At 40.3% G+C, this 17,743-nt stretch overlaps 1 protein-coding gene across 1 annotated transcript in view; it reads left to right on the forward strand.

Annotated features, from left to right (window-relative positions):
- The first annotated feature begins 667 nt into the window (after window positions 1-667).
- Window positions 668-17,743, forward strand: part of acbd6 (acyl-CoA binding domain containing 6) — a 38,988-nt gene continuing 21,912 nt past the window's right edge. Inside the window, exons 1-6 of the mRNA XM_037770386.1 lie at window positions 668-1,307; window positions 3,378-3,442; window positions 4,077-4,173; window positions 7,390-7,463; window positions 12,380-12,485; window positions 16,684-16,773. Of these exons, the coding sequence (XP_037626314.1) occupies window positions 1,029-1,307; window positions 3,378-3,442; window positions 4,077-4,173; window positions 7,390-7,463; window positions 12,380-12,485; window positions 16,684-16,773 (711 nt within the window). The 5' untranslated portion in view covers window positions 668-1,028. The remainder of the gene's footprint in view (window positions 1,308-3,377; window positions 3,443-4,076; window positions 4,174-7,389; window positions 7,464-12,379; window positions 12,486-16,683; window positions 16,774-17,743) is intronic.

Here is a 17,743-nt window from a genome sequence, read left to right on the forward strand (position 1 = left end):
CATAACAAGACTCAGACTGGATCACACAGGTCTTAATGGCACTTTGGCTTTAATGGGGAAAAGGAACAGTGACACGTGTGGGGATTGTGGTGTTAAAGAAAATGTGCAGCATATCCTAATTCATTGTAAAAAGTATGAGGCTGAAAGAAAAAGACTACAGGACCAAGTCAGAGAGGAGGGACGTGATTGGGATCTGATGGGGATACTGGGAACAGAGGGTGAGGGGGTTGAAGGCACCAGGAAGGCATTATTAATGTTCTTAAGAGACACAGGATTGGTGGGTAGAATTTAAGAGTAGGAGTAATGTGTAAATGACATGATGTTACACACTCTTGTACAGTCCAGCCCATCCCCCCCCCCCCCCCCCCTTTGTCATACCTCTCAATATTTGCACTATCTGTTTATATCATGTTTATTTTTGTTTATAGCTTATTTTGTAAATTGTACATTTTATTCTTATTTCATTCTAACGTTTTATCTATTCTTTTGTTATTATACTGTTTGTCTTGCACCAACAAAGCCAAAGAAAATTCCTAGTGTATACCTCTTACACCTGGCAATAAACACCTTCCTGATTCTGATTCTGATTCTGATTCTGATTCTGATTCTGATTCTGATTCTGATTCTGAGGAGGTGGCGGTATGCACCTTAAAGTTGGTTGCGATCCGCCAGAAACCGAGAGAAGAAGAAGAAGAAGAAGAAGAAGAAGAAGAAGAAGAAGAAGAAGAAGAAGAAGAAGAAGAAGAAGAAGAAGAAAGGGATGCAACCGGAACCTTTCTCTTAGCGAGCAGGAAGTTTAGCCGGCGGTTTTATGTGACAGTACCAGAGACGGACCAACGATAGAAACACATCCGACCTGTCACGGATTTCTTAACGATAACGGATTAAAAAGCGGAAATCTGCGCTGAAATACACAACAAATCTATTGAAGCCGGCTCCTCTCTGTTCGTCTTTACCGTTCTTCACTCGGATCTCCGGAGATCGTCGCCTCTGACGGTTCTCTAACGTTATAAACAATAACAACAACAATGGCTTCTGGGTCGCCGTCGTCCTCTCCGGACACTGCGACGGGATCAGGAACAGACCCAGCTCGGCCAGACACAGGGGAGCCTCTCGGTGGAGCCGGGTCAGACTCGGACTCGGACCTGGGTCTGGGTAAATTTGACTGCAGCGGTATGGAGATGGGGGACCGGCTGGAGGGAGAAGATCTGGAGCGGGAGTTTGAGTCAGCAGCTGACCGAATACGAGATCTGGTCCAGACGGCCAGCAGGGACCAGCTGCTCTACCTGTATGCGAGATACAAACAGGTGAGTGTCGGATTAACATGGCAGAGAGGTCAAAACACTGCTGCTGGTTTACAAAGCACTGAATGCTTCAGGGCCAAAACACATTTCTGAACTTCTGCTATTCTCTGAACCATCCAGACCTCTCAGGTCATCTGGATCAGGTCTGCTTAGTGTCCCCAGAGTCACAACTAAACATGCCTAACAGAATAACAATTAAGTAAGATATATTTAGTAAAATTAGTAAATAAGATAAGTAAAATAAAAAGGTAAAGTAAGCTAACAAACAGAAAAATAAGTAATATTGCACACAGTGAACAGTGATATTGCACACAGTGAACAGTGATATTGCACATGAGAATGTAAAAAGTAGTATTGCACATTCTATTGATATTATATTTGTACTCAGTGTCCAGTGTTTTCAGCTATAGGTGTACATATGAGCAACACTGTCTCTACACTGGCTCCCTGTCTCTCAGAGAATTGATTTCAAAACACTGCTGCTGGTTTACAAAGCACTAAATGCTTTAGGGCCAAAATACATTTCTGAACTTCTGCTATGTTCTGAATCATCCAGACCTCTCAGGTCATCTGGATCAGGTCTGCTTAGTGTCCCCATAGTCAGAACTAAACATGCCTAACAGAATAACAATTAAGTAAGATATATTTAGTAAAATTAGTAAATAAGATAAGTAAAATAAAAAGGTAAAGTAAGCTAACAAACAGAAAAATAAGTAATATTGCACACAGTGAACAGTGATATTGCACACAGTGAACAGTGATATTGCACATGAGAATGTAAAAAGTAGTATTGCACATTCTATTGATATTATATTTGTACTCAGTGTCCAGTGTTTTCAGCTATAGGTGTACATATGAGCAACACTGTCTCTACACTGGCTCCCTGTCTCTCAGAGAATTGATTTCAAAACACTGCTGCTGGTTTACAAAGCACTAAATGCTTTAGGGCCAAAATACATTTCTGAACTTCTGCTATGTTCTGAATCATCCAGACCTCTCAGGTCATCTGGATCAGGTCTGCTTAGTGTCCCCATAGTCAGAACTAAACATGCCTAACAGAATAACAATTAAGTAAGATATATTTAGTAAAATTAGTAAATAAGATAAGTAAAATAAAAAGGTAAAGTAAGCTAACAAACAGAAAAATAAGTAATATTGCACACAGTGAACAGTGATATTGCACATGTTGGACATTAATATTGCACACAGTGAACAGTGATATTGCACATGAGAATGTAAAAAGTAGTATTGCACATTCTATTGATATTATATTTGTACTCAGTGTCCAGTGTTTTCAGCTATAGGTGTACATATGAGCAACACTGTCTCTACACTGGCTCCCTGTCTCTCAGAGAATTGATTTCAAAATACTCCTGCTGGTTTACAAAGCACTAAATAGTTTAGGGCCAAAATACATTTCTGATCTTCTGCTATGTTCTGAACCATCCAGACCTCTCAGGTCATCTGGATCAGGTCTGCTTAGTGTCCCCACAGTCAGAACTATACAGAACTATACATCCAAATATCTGGAACAAGCTCCCAGAAACCTGCAGGACCAACTCCAACTCTGAGTTCTTTTAAATCAAAGCTTAAAACGTTATTGTTTGCTGCTGCCTTTTATTAAACCAGATAATGATCTTATACTGCACTAGAGCTTTTACTCTTGTGTGTTATACTCTATTTTAGCTTCTATCCTAGCTTTTATTTTTAGCTTGTTTTTATTTTCTAATCTTTAATGTTTTTATAACTGTTTTAATTATGTCTTAATGTTCTTTTGCACTTTGTCGCAATGTTATTGAATGTTTATGTAAAACACTTTGAATTTCCCTGTTGCTGAAATGTGCTATACAAACAAAGCTGCCTTGCCTTAACCCCCTCAAATACTGGCACCATGTGGTTTTAGATAAGAACCCCATACACTGAATGTATATACAACGTCCTTGTCTCATCACTGATTTTTGACAGATGAGGTGAGGTAGGCCCAGATACCTCTAATGTTATGTTATCATCTGATGTAATTAGATCTGGATAATACTGGATCAGAGGAATAATTCAAACTTGTTTTCTTTTCAGGCCAAAGTGGGAAAGTGCAATACAACAAAGCCTGGCTTCTTTGACTTTGAAGGACAGAGAAAATGGTATGCATGTAGCCTCAAATTGGAAGACAGTTTTCAATAAATAATGTGTACATTTGTATAAAATGTTACAGGAGAGAGCACTTAGATAGATAGATAGATAGATAGATAGATAGATAGATAGTAACTTTATTGATCCCGAGGGAAATTCAAGTTTCCAGCATCACAGTTCCATAGTGCAAAACATGTTAGTAAAAAGGCAGTAAAAAGGTTAGTAGTGTAAAGTACAAAGTACAAAGAAATATACCAGATATAAAAATACAATGAGATGAAGAAAACTGTTAAAACTGAATATAGTGCAGGGTAACAGCTGTGATACAGGACTATTAAAAAAGTGAAAATAGTGCAGGGTAACAGCTGTGATACAGAACTATTAAAAAAGTGAATATAGTGCAGAAGAGACTGTTAAAAATGAATATAGTGCAGGGTAACTCCAGTAGCTTAGTCTATGAAAGTGCACTGTGTCCTGCATTCCTATACACATTTCACATGAGTTAATGTGCACCTGCTTGCATGGAGAGCTCATATTAAAGTTTCTTGTCTGTTATTTTGATGTTTTTTTCTACTCTGAAATACTTTGTAAAACATTACGACCCATGGTACATATAACGACTGCAGGTTTATGATTTCATTACAGGCAAGCCTGGAAGCAGCTTGGAGACATGGAGGCGGATCAGGCAATGCAGGAGTACATTTCCTGTGTCAATGTGTTAGACCCTGAAGGTTGCACAAAGGTAATAAGAACAATTTCTGAGAAGTCAAAGCTGATTCCCAACACCAATATTGATTATAAACTACTGTATATGGTGTATACAACTTTGTATTGTTTTGAATCCTATTATAGTGGATTCAGCAGGGTGGGAACCTGGAGGTTTAATAAAACCTTCTTAAGTGAATGAACATCACAGACGGTAAACTAGTTACAGATTTGGTGAAATGAAGTCAGATCTTCTTTGCAGCGCTCTTTTTGTCCTGCTTAAAGGTCGATGTCGGTGGAGTTTGTCACTTGTGATGATACTGAACTGAAGGTCAAATTCATCCAATCAGGTCAAAGCTCCTATGTTCAGTGAGTTAGTTATACATTGCCCACCAGATAATAATAACATCTTGCTAAATGGCAAATCCTACCCACCGTCATGTTCATTAAAACTAGCCTTTAGATTTGTTTCAAATAAGTATTCGACTCAGCTCTGCAGGTAAGCTGAAAAGGATGACAAATATAGAAACATCCAATGTCATTGAAGCCCTTTTAAGATGCAGTGCAGTTGTTTGCCAGTAGAGGTCAGTGTCACAGTGTCATTCTGTCCCAGGCCTTTCAGTGGCTCTTTATTCTGGATATGAAGCATGAAAAATACATGAGAAGGTTATGTTGTCTTGCTCAATAGCTGACATTTTTGGATATGAATAATGCAAATAAGTGTCAGGGTATGGCCGTTGAGATGTGCCCGTGTGTATGCCGACATAAGAGAGACAGTTTACATCTCTACACGCTCCCGTGTCATATCATTCATTCGTGTCAGGAGAGTTGTGTTGCCATGGACAGGCTGTCCTTTGGGGCAGCAGCAGGAGCATTCAGTTACAACAACAAATGTGAACTGTCTGCTTAGCTGGGAAGAGTATTATTATTGGAACATTAACAACAAGCTGTGATTTTCACATCAAAATGTGTGCTGAGTAAAAATGAATTTAAATATTAAACAAGGCAGACTGAAGTAGTTTTGCTTTGTCTACACATTAAGGGTTTGAGATGGTTGCCATTAGGCCAACAATAAGGAAATTGTTTTCTGAATTTAGTCTGCATTGTTTTGGAAAAGACTGGACCATTCTGCTAAGTTTGGGGAATTTTCATTAATTACTAAAACCAGATAAAATTTGATGACCTGAACCTCATATTTATTCGGTATTTGAGATCAAAATTATTACTAGAAAGAAACTGAAAAACAGATTGTTGTACCACATTGCCATATATGTCAAGGTTGTGAGGCTGCAGCTTTAATATAAGTTGAAAGGTTGAATTATATATATTTGAGGGCTGCAACTAATGATTGTTTTCATTGTAGACTAATCTGTTGATTATATTCTCGATTAATCGATTAGTTGTTTGGTCTCTAAAATGTCAGAAAATGGTGAAAAATGTCAATCAGTGTTTCTCAAAGCCCACATGACGTCCTCAAATGTCTTGTTTTGTCCACAACTCAAAGATATTCAGTTTACTGTCATAGAGGAGTAAAGAAACCAGAAAATATTCACATTTAAGAAGCTGGTATCAGAGAATTTAGACTTTTTTTTTTTTTAATTACTCAAACTGATTAATCGATTATCAAAATAGTTGGCGATTGATTTAAAAGCTGCCAACTAATCGATTAATCGATGCAGCTCTAGATTTATGTATATATTTTGTATACCTAGTAGTAATGGTAGTAGCCACTAACACATGTTTCTTTCCAGAAAGTAAAGAGATTTTGATGTTTAAAGTATTGACATATTTAAAATAACTAGAAGAAACTTTATCTAGCTGGTCCCTCGTGTTGGGGCTACAAGTTGCCATAGGTTGTAATTCCCACCTGAATGGGAAGTGTGTGTGTTTCCTCTACAAGTGTAGCATACGCTCCAAACAGAGGGACAGATTCACAGTCACATAATGCTCTACAAGCACAGCCCCAGAGAGATGGAAGTAGGTTGTGTTCTCTAGAATTGAAAGGCCAAAGAATACATTTATGTGTGCCTTAAGAGGCCTGTCATGTCCTGTGTGACCTACTGTACTGTTCTTTCCATTTTCTGCTTGTCCTCTTGTTTCCCTCACTTCTTCCTTACTGCACCTTTTCCTCTTTGTTCTCCACCTCTATGCTACTTGCTTTTCCTCTATTAATCTTCCCCCCACCCTCTTGTCTTCTGTAACCCCTCCACTCTTTTATTCCCCCGCTTTCTTTCCTCTCCTTCCGCATTTATGTCTCTTTAATAGCGTCACTGTCAACCACGTGTTCAATCCTGACACATTCTTTTCTCTTCGTCCGTGCTGTTGGGTAATACGCGGCACTGACTCTGCCCCCCAGCTGCACAATGCCAGCAGAGAGCCCGGCAGACAGGCCAGCAAACGCACAAATGCCCCCCTGAAAAGAAGCTGATTGTATTAGTGTTAACAAAGCGCCATAGCATGGCAGTGGCTATTCTTTTGGGGAGCACAGTCAAATGGTGTAAGTAGGAGTGCATAGACAGAGGAGAAGTGGAGAGAATAATAGCCAGAGTTTGACCTCTGTTCCTGCCTCAATTGTTGAGCAGACACTGGCTTTATATTACATTATGCTGCAGAGGAGCAGGGCCAGTGCATCAGCGAATATTCTGAGTTTCTGAAGTGAATTAGGCCATCCCCAAAAGTGCACGCACAGTTGTTTTGCTTCGCTTGTCATGTTCTCCCCACTCTCTCTATTTTCTGAAATCAGATTTGTGTGGCTTCTTTTGTGGGTTGAGGTTGGTCCAGCGAAGAATAGGGTAATAAAGTCTTGGCTGAACTGAATGTAAAACACAGAAGATTAACAAGAGTCACAAATTATATATTTTATATTGGTCTTGTGCATATTGTTGGGCATTTTATTACCTATGAGGTCATGTCTAAAAGCCCCAGAGGCTTGTTTCAAAATGACACATTTTGAACTTCATCTGTCATGCATTCGCTTTGCAAAGGCTATAGGTGGAAATCTATAGGTACAGTGAAAAGATGAACCTGACCCTTTTGTATTGCATTGAGCGCACAGAACAATAAGGCCACCTCTGTCCATCTGGGATAGCAGCACAGGCTGCAGAACTAGACTAGTTTGGTGTTTCACACTAGCTATTATTGAACAAGAAGTAAGTTTGTGACCAACATCTGTATTTAAAATGTCATATTTCAGTTTTAACTGTATGTAAGGTGGATATTGTTTGTTAATGTGTGATTGTCTTTTATTTGACAGGAAAGACGAGGAGCAGAAAGAAGATCGGGCTTTGGAGCAGCAGTCAGCTCTCTATACCAGGAGGAGATGATCAAGTATTTACATCCAATCCAACCATACATCAGAAACTGCCTGTTACATTGATTATGCAAGGAAAGCCTCTTGTAAGGTTTCCCAGACACACATTGTGCATTGTTGACTCCACACACATCTCACACACTCTCTTTATTTAACTCTGCGTTATTAGGTTGTGTTTTCAGAGACCCAAAGCATCTAAATGCAATCCCCCACTTCTTGATAGTGCTGGAACACACTCAGCTTTTTCCAGACTCAGTTGTGAATCACTACTCATTTAATGCTAAGGTCAACTCAATCCAAGTCTGGCTTTGTTAACTGCTGGTCCTGATGCTGTATTTGACTCTATTCAACAGACCGTAACTGCAGTCAGGGCCCGGAGACGTCATACAGTTCTGATTTATGTTAATGAAATATATTCTCCATTTACTTCTGCCTGGCAGACTTACTCAAGCTTAAAAACCTCATCTTCATTTCAATGAAAAAAGAGCTCTTTTGGAGATGAAAATGAGATGTGTGAATCCTGCAGGTCTTCCTCCTAAATGGCTGTATGTCATTAGTATGCACGGTCTCGGGAAAGAGGCGGCCAGAGTCTCCCCTTTTTAATTACGTTACGATTCGGGGGGTACTTTTGGGGGGAGGAGGGGTGATGAAGACGTGCCGGGTACAGCGGAGGGAGGCAGGTACAGCAGGTTTCCCAGAACGATGCTCCCCTCGGTGATATCCAGTAGCAACGACGCCCCGCGGGGGAAACCAGCAAGGAGGAAGTCATTAACACGGCACGTACACACACTTATGCACACGTGTGCACACACAAACATACAACTATACGTCGACGCGATTGCATCCGAATCCATGCATAACCTGCCGGAACTGTCACACTCACTGCTCTGCTGCATTTCAATTTCCTCTCTCTCTCTCACACACTCTCTCACACACACACACACACACACACACACACACACACACACACACTCCATATTAAACAGCTAAGCACCTGTTAACCAGACAGAGAGTTAATTGCATTGCTCATCTCGATCTGTGTGTGTGTAGTGTGTGTGTAGTGTGTCTATCGACAACAGCAAAAAGCAGGATTGATTAGCAATATCCCTGGGCTACTGAGCTGATCAGTGTGTGATTGAAGAGGCTTTGAATGCTACATTTGTAATTCTCTCACCCACCTTGAAAAAGGACTCTGATAAACACCGGAGGCTTTGTTGTCCGGACACTTTGCTGGAAGCTGCCGCTGAGTTATTTGAGTTCTCATTGTTTCCCGTACTTCCGTGGAGCTCGGCCACGTTGAGAGCGTTAACCGGGGTCCTATAGGGGATGTGATGACAGCTTGTGTAGGCCCGTGTGTGTGTATGTGTATGTGTATGTGTGTGTGTGATGGATGGTGTGGCCGTGGTGTTGATCAGCGAAGCTCAGGCCAGGTAGATGAGTGTTCTCCACCACTGTGGCCAGTTTAGCCTGATGGATGAAGGACATATCTGCCAGTACACCAGACTGGACACACACACACAAGCACACAACACTCTCTCTCACACACACACACACACACACACAAAACCCTTGGTAACCCTGCTGTTGTGATGACAGAGTAGCCCGTGACCTTCCCAGCATGCATTGCGGTGCTGTTGATGTCACGTCGTTTATAGGACCCACATTAATCATTTGTTTGTTTATAGCCTATGTGTGTGTGTGTTACTCTCACTGTGGTATGGACTAAATACAAGGTGTTGGTTGTGTTTGTGTACATTCACATGTGAGCTTATTTTACCAATTGTGCGTATTATACAACCTCACACCACATTAGATGTGTACTCGTGCTTTATATATATGTAAGGACGTGTCATGCGCCCGTCAGGCCGGCCCTGTCCCAACCATCGACGAAAGACTGATGAGCTGGCCTATTGATTAGTTGCCGGGGAGACGGATGGCGGCCACACATCAGGGACACTCGGGGTCACCATGGCCATCAGACAAGGAAGTGGGTGTGGCCCAGCGCGGAGACTCATGAATAAACATTGTGCCGGTAATCAGGAGTATGTAAATGAATGTGCTCATACATAACCCAGCAGTGATAAAAGTGTAATGAGTTATTCATAATTCATCACAGGCTGATGAGGAGATGGCGGGAAGAGGGAGGGGAGGAAACGAGGGAGAGCCGGGAGAGATAAAGCGTGTAGATGAAAAGCTGAAGAAAGGGAAGTGCAGAGGTTCATTAAAGAACAAACAGCAGACAAAACTTTGTTTGGGTGTCCTCGCTGTAAACAATAAAATGTGTTCATTATGAATCAGAAGGGTTTATCTCCCCTAGAGGTAGCTTTAAGTTGTAGTTGATCCAGCTGTGTATGGAGGGAGGGGGCAGATGTTGGAGGGCAGTGGGTCACAGTGGAACAGAGGAGCTGTGCTAGTAAAGGATTCTCTGATTCAATTGTTGTTCTTTGTATCAAACAGATACACACAGCCTATCAAGCACTTACACATTACAGATATCTTGCTAGTGATGCTGCCAACCGTTTTTTTGTTCCTATTCGTTGCAATTTTAAGTTCTGCAAGTAGGTAAACACAGCCTCCTCCTCTTCATGCTCAAAGAAGTCAGGATAAAGACTTTTGGAAATGCTCAGTAAACCATTTGATTAGTTGTGAATTTGAAAACAAGTCCAACAGTGACTGTTCGTTTTTTTGGGGTTGGCACAAACAAGGATTTCCCAAAGGAAGTTGTTTAGCAGAGGTGGTAAGGAGCCCAGATAGGGCTGCAACTAACGATTATTTTCATTGTCGATTTAATCTGTTTATGTTCTTGATTAATCGATTAGTTGTTTGGTCTATAAAATGTCAGAAAATGGTGAAAAACGCGATCTGTGTTTCTCAAAGCCCAAAATTACCACCTCAAATGTCTTGTTTTGTCCATAACTCAGAGATATTCAGTTTACTGTCATAGAGGAGTAAAGAAACCAGAAAATATTCACATTTAAGAAGCTGGAATCTGAGAATTGACTTTTTTTCTTAAAAAACTACTCAAACTGATTAATCAGTTATCAAAATAGTTGTTGATTAATTTAATAGTTGACAATTTATTAATGAATTGTTGTAGTTCTATAAGTAGCCCAGATAGGCTGCAACTGAAAATTATTTAAATCATCAATTAATGTGTCAGATATTGCCTCAATTAATCGTTTGGTTGATAAAATGTAAGAAAATGGTGAAAAATGGCCATCACAGTTTTCCAAATCCCAAAGTGATGTCTTCAGATGTCTTGTTTTGTCCAACGAACAATCCAAAACCCCAAAGATATTCAGTTTACAATTGTAGAAGATGAAGGAAACCTTTGGCATGTTTTTCTTTTATTCAAAAAAGGACTTGAACAGATCAATTGATTATCTAAATTATTGCAGATTTGATATGTTGATAGAAAACTTCAATCATTAAATAAAACACAATGTTGTGTGAAATAGCCCCTTTGCTCTTTTAACCTTGAAGGTTTTCACAAAAGTTCGTCACCTTTTTCAATATGACTTTTGTGCTTGAATTTTCATAGCCAGACCTCTTTATGTTCATGCAGAGTAAGGTAACTGATCCCCTAACTATAAATGTGTTAAGGCCACATACTCAACATAAAGCTAAACAACATCCCCAGCCCGCGGTGTTTCCTGTGTGACCGGAGCCAGGTGTGTGTTGTGGGATTTTTGAGGCCCGGTGCTGCAGAGCGAGACAGGAACTGGGGGATTTGGCCTTGGGGATGACTGACTTACTGCGTGGGAGTGGTAGAGCGGCTGGTATGCGGGGTTTCTGTCAGACAATAGAGCACCAAATTCAATTAATCTGAATGGCCGGCATTGGGTAAGAGGGGAGGGGAAGGCGTAAAGCTCTAAATGAGATTTCGCCCCTTCTCTCCCCTTCACCCACCACCACCACCGCCGCTGCACCCTGACTCCCCCAAGCACTCACTCCTGTCCCCAATGCCAGGAGGTGATTAGAGACACACAGATATAATCAGAGGTGGGATGGGATGTGTGTGTGTGTGTGTGTGTGTGTGTCGCGTGCCAGTGTTCCCGAGGGATATGGCACGTGTGGCTGCTGCTTGTGTGTGACACAGAGAGAGTAGTTATGTGTTTTGCGTTATCTGTTGCGTCGCTGTGTTTGATGACTAAATGATCTAGTAGCGTGGTGTTTGCTTTCCTGGACGTGCACACACTTCACACATAAAGCAACTTGAATTGACACGCAAGGCAGTTAAAGGGTTACTTCACCCAAATTACAGAAAACACATTTTCTCAGTGTCCCTGTTACTCTGGATCATGGGCTACACATACTATACTATACTATACTATACCATACTATACCATTTTTCTTTGGTAACAAAGTAGTTCCAACCGCTGCCGACCGGGTGATATCCTCTATGTAAAATCATTGTAGATGTATATTTGAGGGGGTACACACCTAGCCTAGTGAATAATTAGTGTGGATAGATGAATTATGATTGTAAACAACAACAAAAAAAGCTTCCATCTCACCTGTATTATCTGTAAACTGGCAAGAGAGGTCGAGTGGGCAAGAGGATGGCTCCTTGCTCCTCTTTTTTTGTACATATGTGTCATTTGTATATCTGTATGTTTACGCCATCTTGAAAGGATGGCATGAAAAATAAGTAAAAAGAAAGTACTTCCAATGAGAACTGTTCATTGTGAGGTCTGGATTATTCAGAGCAACCAGGACACTGAATGTTTAAAGAAATGTTGTGTGCACTACAAACAAAATCCATTCACCTCCATTGTGTTGGTGTAGAGGCTCCTGAAATCTAAGACATATATCTCAATATCTGAGCAAGTTAAACCAAAGAAAGCAAAGTCTTGTGATTGTTTAATCACAAACAATGGTCCATAAAGATACAATTGACTGAATCTTTTCTCTGTTTCTGTTTCACTCTCAGGGAAGAGGATAAGAACATCTTTGACTACTGCAGAGAAAACAACATCGACCACATCAGCAAGGCCATCATCTCCCAGAAAGTGGAAGTCAATACTAAAGACGAAGAGGTAACTACACAACGCAGTGCTTGGAGTTACAGTATGCCAACTGAAACTGTACTGTTGGCATGTGAGAGATGCTATTAATAGTGCTACTGTACATGAATGTATTGTTAGCATGACAGCACTGTAATATCATAGTCTTGGTATGTGGCAACAGGGGGCAGAGAGAATAGCATCCATCTTCAACCCCTATGTCAGGAGATCTTCACCTTGCTGAAGTGCCCTTTAGCAAGGCGCTGAGTCTGTATACCAGCCAAAGGGTTATTGTTATGTGCTCTGACCCCTGGTGCAGGAGGGCAGCTGAAAATGATCAGCGCAGTATGATGGAAAATACAGGTCACTGGGGGATGGTTCACGCAGCTCTTTTTGCAATCGTTACATAATGGTTTCAATGATCTGAACCACAAACACATGGGAACCACTCCTCAGGCAGAGATGAGTAACAGCTATTACCATCGCGAGGTGTTTTCTGGATTGACCCCGAAATCCATTCATCTGTCCCCGATTCATTATCGGCCGGGCCAAATGGCTCGCTCCCTGCCTCCCTTTCATCACGGCCGTCCTTCAGATAAGCAGGCGGCGGCCGGTGAGTTCCCAGTCAGAGAGGCCAGATGGTGGAGGGACCTCGGCAGAGAAAGCTTTGTCTGGCGTTGTTGTGCTCCTGCAGCGCAGCTCGCTCAACAGCAGAGGGCAATGGTGAAGTTTCACATCAGCAAGAAGCCTGATCTGAGAGAGGCAGGAGGAGCCCCTTCCACAGTACTCACTCTGTAGGTGTGTGGCCTGATTTCCACGTGTTACATGTTTTCTAGTAGTTGCCAACAAAGCCAAATAGACTGCAAGTGTGTGGATGATTTTCAGAACACTACAGGACATGCTTGGTTAATGAACTCATCCTGTCATTCATGCAAACTCCACATTCCTCTGAGGTTGCTCAGCCTCAAAGGCTTTTGTAAACTTATAATTAATAAACAGCCATCTAGCATCACAATTATATTCAAGCAACAATAAAACAAAGACAAAAAAATCCAGGGAACCAAAGGAATACAATTGTTTCATTGAGTCATTGAGCTAAGATTATTGTTTATAAAGTCACGTGTACTTCAAAAAATCATTATTGGGGGAAAACAGAATGGGAGTTGATCCTTTTTTTGTATGTAATTCATATAAATTGGATATGATGATGTTTTTTTCTTAAACGTAACGAAATAATTCTGTTTCTTTTTTTTGTTTTGTTTCAATTTCATAGTGATTTTAAGCCAAACCATGATGGGTTTTCTTTTACTAAAACTAACCAAACAGTTTTTTTGCGTTTTTTTTTTTCTGTCTCAATTTACAACGTTAACCACGTGTTTAAAACGGTGACTGTAATCCGGGAGAAAATATGTTTCCCTCGACACGTAATTGAGAATGCATTTTAGTTGTATGGGAACATAATTTTTTAGGAGACAGGGTTGATAAATTTGTGATTAGTTAAAGAAGGTTACAGTTTCTAATTGAAGTCCTAATCACCTCTGGAGGGCCTGACAAGATGCACTGTTTGGATATAAATGAAATAGTTTCATTATTTATTGCTTCCCAAAAGAGAGGACACGGGTGTTGACCTCAAATAAAACCTTTTATTAACTATTCTGAAGCAAGGTAAATATAATTTATTATTTTGTGTTGCATTCCTTCACTTTGGGAGATGCTAGCCCATTTATATAATTACTTTATTTGTCATTAATATGTTCTTTTTGATCGCTTTAATCGTTGTTGCTCTTCCAAAATCATCCAAATGTTTGTAGTTTATAACCATTCCAATCTAATTAGACTTTTTCTATGAATGTGGTTCATTTCTAAATCAGGAACAATTACTCAAACACCAGAGTATTTGACTCTAAAGTATTAAACTTTGTATTTGTTCATTGCTGCCACCAACCAACTTGTAGGTGCGTGAGAGCCTGAATAGTCTGAATACCGCTCCAAAGCAGTACTAGGAGAAGTGTGTGTCATGTGTTGGTTAAGTGAACCTGCAGTCAAGGCAAAGAAGTCTAGAGATGTTTATTATTGACCAGAATTGTGGAAACCCTCCATAAATCTCCAACAGACAACATCTATACACATCTGTACAGAAACTGAATATAGTCTGTTTGGTATTTAAGATTGGGATACATTTGTATGTGTATGTATGTCTCTAATGTGATTTTACCATTATATTATTTAGAGCTGCAACATTAATTTTATTAGTTGTCAACTATTAAATTAATTAGTAGCTATTTTGATAATTGATTAATTGGAGTATTTTTTAAGAAAACAAAGTCTAAATTCTCTGATTCCAGCTTCTTAAATGTGAATATTTTCTGGTTTCTTTACTCCTCTATGACAGTAAACTGAATATCTTTGAGTTGTGGACAAAACAAGACATTTGAGGACGTCATCTTGGGCTTTAAGAAACACAGATCGACATTTTTCGCCATGTTTTGGCATCTTATAGACCAAACAACTAATCGATTAATCGAGAAAAAATAATTAACAGATCAATCGACAAAGAAAATAATAGTTAGTTGCAGCCCCAACATTACTGCATGTTGGCATCTTTCAGACGTGCAACACAATTGCATCCTTTTTTTGCATACTTGCCTACACTACATACTTAACGTTTCATACTAACTCAAACATACAAAACCACAAGTGTGTATCGGGGCACAGCCAAGAAGAGAGGACAGAGAGAAGAAGACACTTACATACATTTAGAATTTTGTGACCAGGTGTGCATGTTGTGTTTCTGGTTAGAGATGTTCCTTCCTTTACCACAGTAACTGCTAATCTTTCCATACAATAGTGTCGTCCTTTTCAAAAGAGCAGAATGGAGGCTTTTACTTATCTGCCCACTTGAGCAGAGAGTGCTTCACATTTATCACCTGTGGTTTTCCTTCCTGGATGGGACTATATCAGCCCTAATCACAACAGACCCTTCTTAATGGCCTAACTGGCTGGCCCGAACTCTGAATGTTTCTGTTAATGGTGTTTTCTCTGCTTTGAATGCTGCACTTATTCTATCTGACACATTCAATGTTTTATTAATCACTGCAACTCACCAAAAAGCCCACTTAATTTGTGTGTGTGTGCAGTATCCCATTGGAAGTAGTAAACTCCGGTCTTCAGCAGGCAGCAGAAACACCTGGAAGAGAGCAGGAAAGAGAGAGAGTGAGTGAAATAAAGAGAGAGAGCAACTTATTGGTATTCTGGCACGGCTCATAAGTATCCATTTTAACATGCAGCCACGGTGATCAATATGATTTAAGCAACAGAATTGAACTTGGAGAGTTTGCTTTACCTAATTGGCCTCACTGAAAAATGAGCTTGCGTGGTTTTATTAGAACAAGGATCTTGGACCTAAGGAGTGGATTGTGTGTGAGTGTATGTATCTATGTGAGATAGGGGGTTGCTGGTCAGGGGGTTGCTCTTGTTTTGTGCACAGCGTCCCATCAATCAAGCTTTACAGACTGTGTGCAGGTTACTGCGATTTGTCCGTGAGCCCTCCTCAGTCTGTGCTTGAACCACTTTACTGCTCTTCTTTGCACACACGTTATGCACCGACACAAACAGACACACACACACACACACACACACACACACACACACACACACATGTCATCACTCTGTCCAAAGATGATTATGGACCTGAGGCCCAAAGGCTCTGAGTTCTGAATGGTCGTGCATAATTTATTTTGTCTGAAAGCAAAGAAACGGATTGAAGTGGAAGTTAACTCTAAGGAGAATAATGAGGAGGAGGAGGAGGAGGAGGAAGCCAATTTAAACATACCAGTGGTGGTAAATGCTGAGTTGTACTTTCAAACTTTTTTACATGCCATTTAACCCCCCCTCTTAGTCGATAAGTCGTCTAATCGGTCGTTTTGGTCTTCGTCAACTAAGATTTCTTGAGTCAATTAGTCATTTATGCTTTTTCATGCTGAATGTCTTATTTCTAATAAACATGTGTGCACATGTCTGGTAAACACAAGATTTAAAGTGGTGCTTTTGTGTGATTCTTTGTGGAGAAACTCAGTTTTACAGATCTGTCGATTTAAATCAACTTATCAATTAGTCGACAAATTCATATGAGTGTTAGACGACTAAGAATTTCTTTGGTTTAGGACAGCCCTAATTTAAAGTACGCCAGTTCCTACAGCAGTAATCATCTGATGTGTGTTTGTATCTGCAGGGCCGGGTTCTCCTGCACTGGGCCTGTGACAGAGGACACAAGGAGCTGGTTTCTGTATTACTGCAGCACAAAGCGGACATCAACAGTCAGGTGAGCAGCATCTGTTTCTCTTTCTAAGATAATTAATCAGTAAACAAATGAGAGGACGCCAAACAAGGCCCTCTTGATTGAAATTGTGGGATGGCCCGGGCTGCCTCCACTTAGTCGACTAATTGGTTGTTTTGGTCTTAGTCGACCAAATTAGTCAGTTTTAGGCTTTTTTTCATGCTGAATGATTCCAAGAAACTTGTGAGCATATTTCTAATAAACACAAGATGTAAAGTGGTGCTTTTGTTGATTCTTTGAGGAGAAACTCAGTTTTACAGAGCTGTTGATTAAATCAACTAATCGATTAGTCAACAATATTGCATGAGTGTTAATTGAATTTCTTTGGTCAAGGACAGCCCTAAGAGCGACTTTTTATAAAGTATGTAACCAGAATGTCTCATTTGAAGTTATTGGCATTAGAGAACAGTCCCGCCTCCAACTTCAGGCTGTTTTATATCCTAGTTTCTGTTTTATTTTTCAGATTACATTTCTCATTTTTAACAAACATTTGTTTTGTTAGCATTCAACAGCTGCAGCTCCTACGAGTTTTGACCTATGTTCTCCTGTATGGACTGGAAACACCAGTATTGTTTCAGCTTTTCAAAAAGATCGATGAAAGAAAGCCTCTATGGGGAAATACATTGTGGAGCAGCGACTTGCCCAGAACTGGAACGGGACTTCAGATCTCTATTACGTTATTAGATTATACCTCTATCATTGCATAAATTACTGAGCTTGAGAGCTTGAGCCAGGGACACTTATTTTAGGTGGCGGAAGAACATAAATGTTCAGGCAGTGCAAAGTTTTTTCAATAACAATACTTCAATGTGATGTGATGCAACATTTTCTTGCTCCAGGACTTGAGTCTAGTGGCTGTATTTTGTTCTAGAAGTCAGTACAGAGTATGAAGATGTGTGTTTGAGTGTATAATAGATGGATTTAGGGTGTTGTATGAAAGGAAAGTCACAGGAGC

Source organism: Sebastes umbrosus, chromosome 5, assembly GCF_015220745.1.
Source record: "Sebastes umbrosus isolate fSebUmb1 chromosome 5, fSebUmb1.pri, whole genome shotgun sequence".
NCBI lineage: Eukaryota > Metazoa > Chordata > Actinopteri > Perciformes > Sebastidae > Sebastes > Sebastes umbrosus.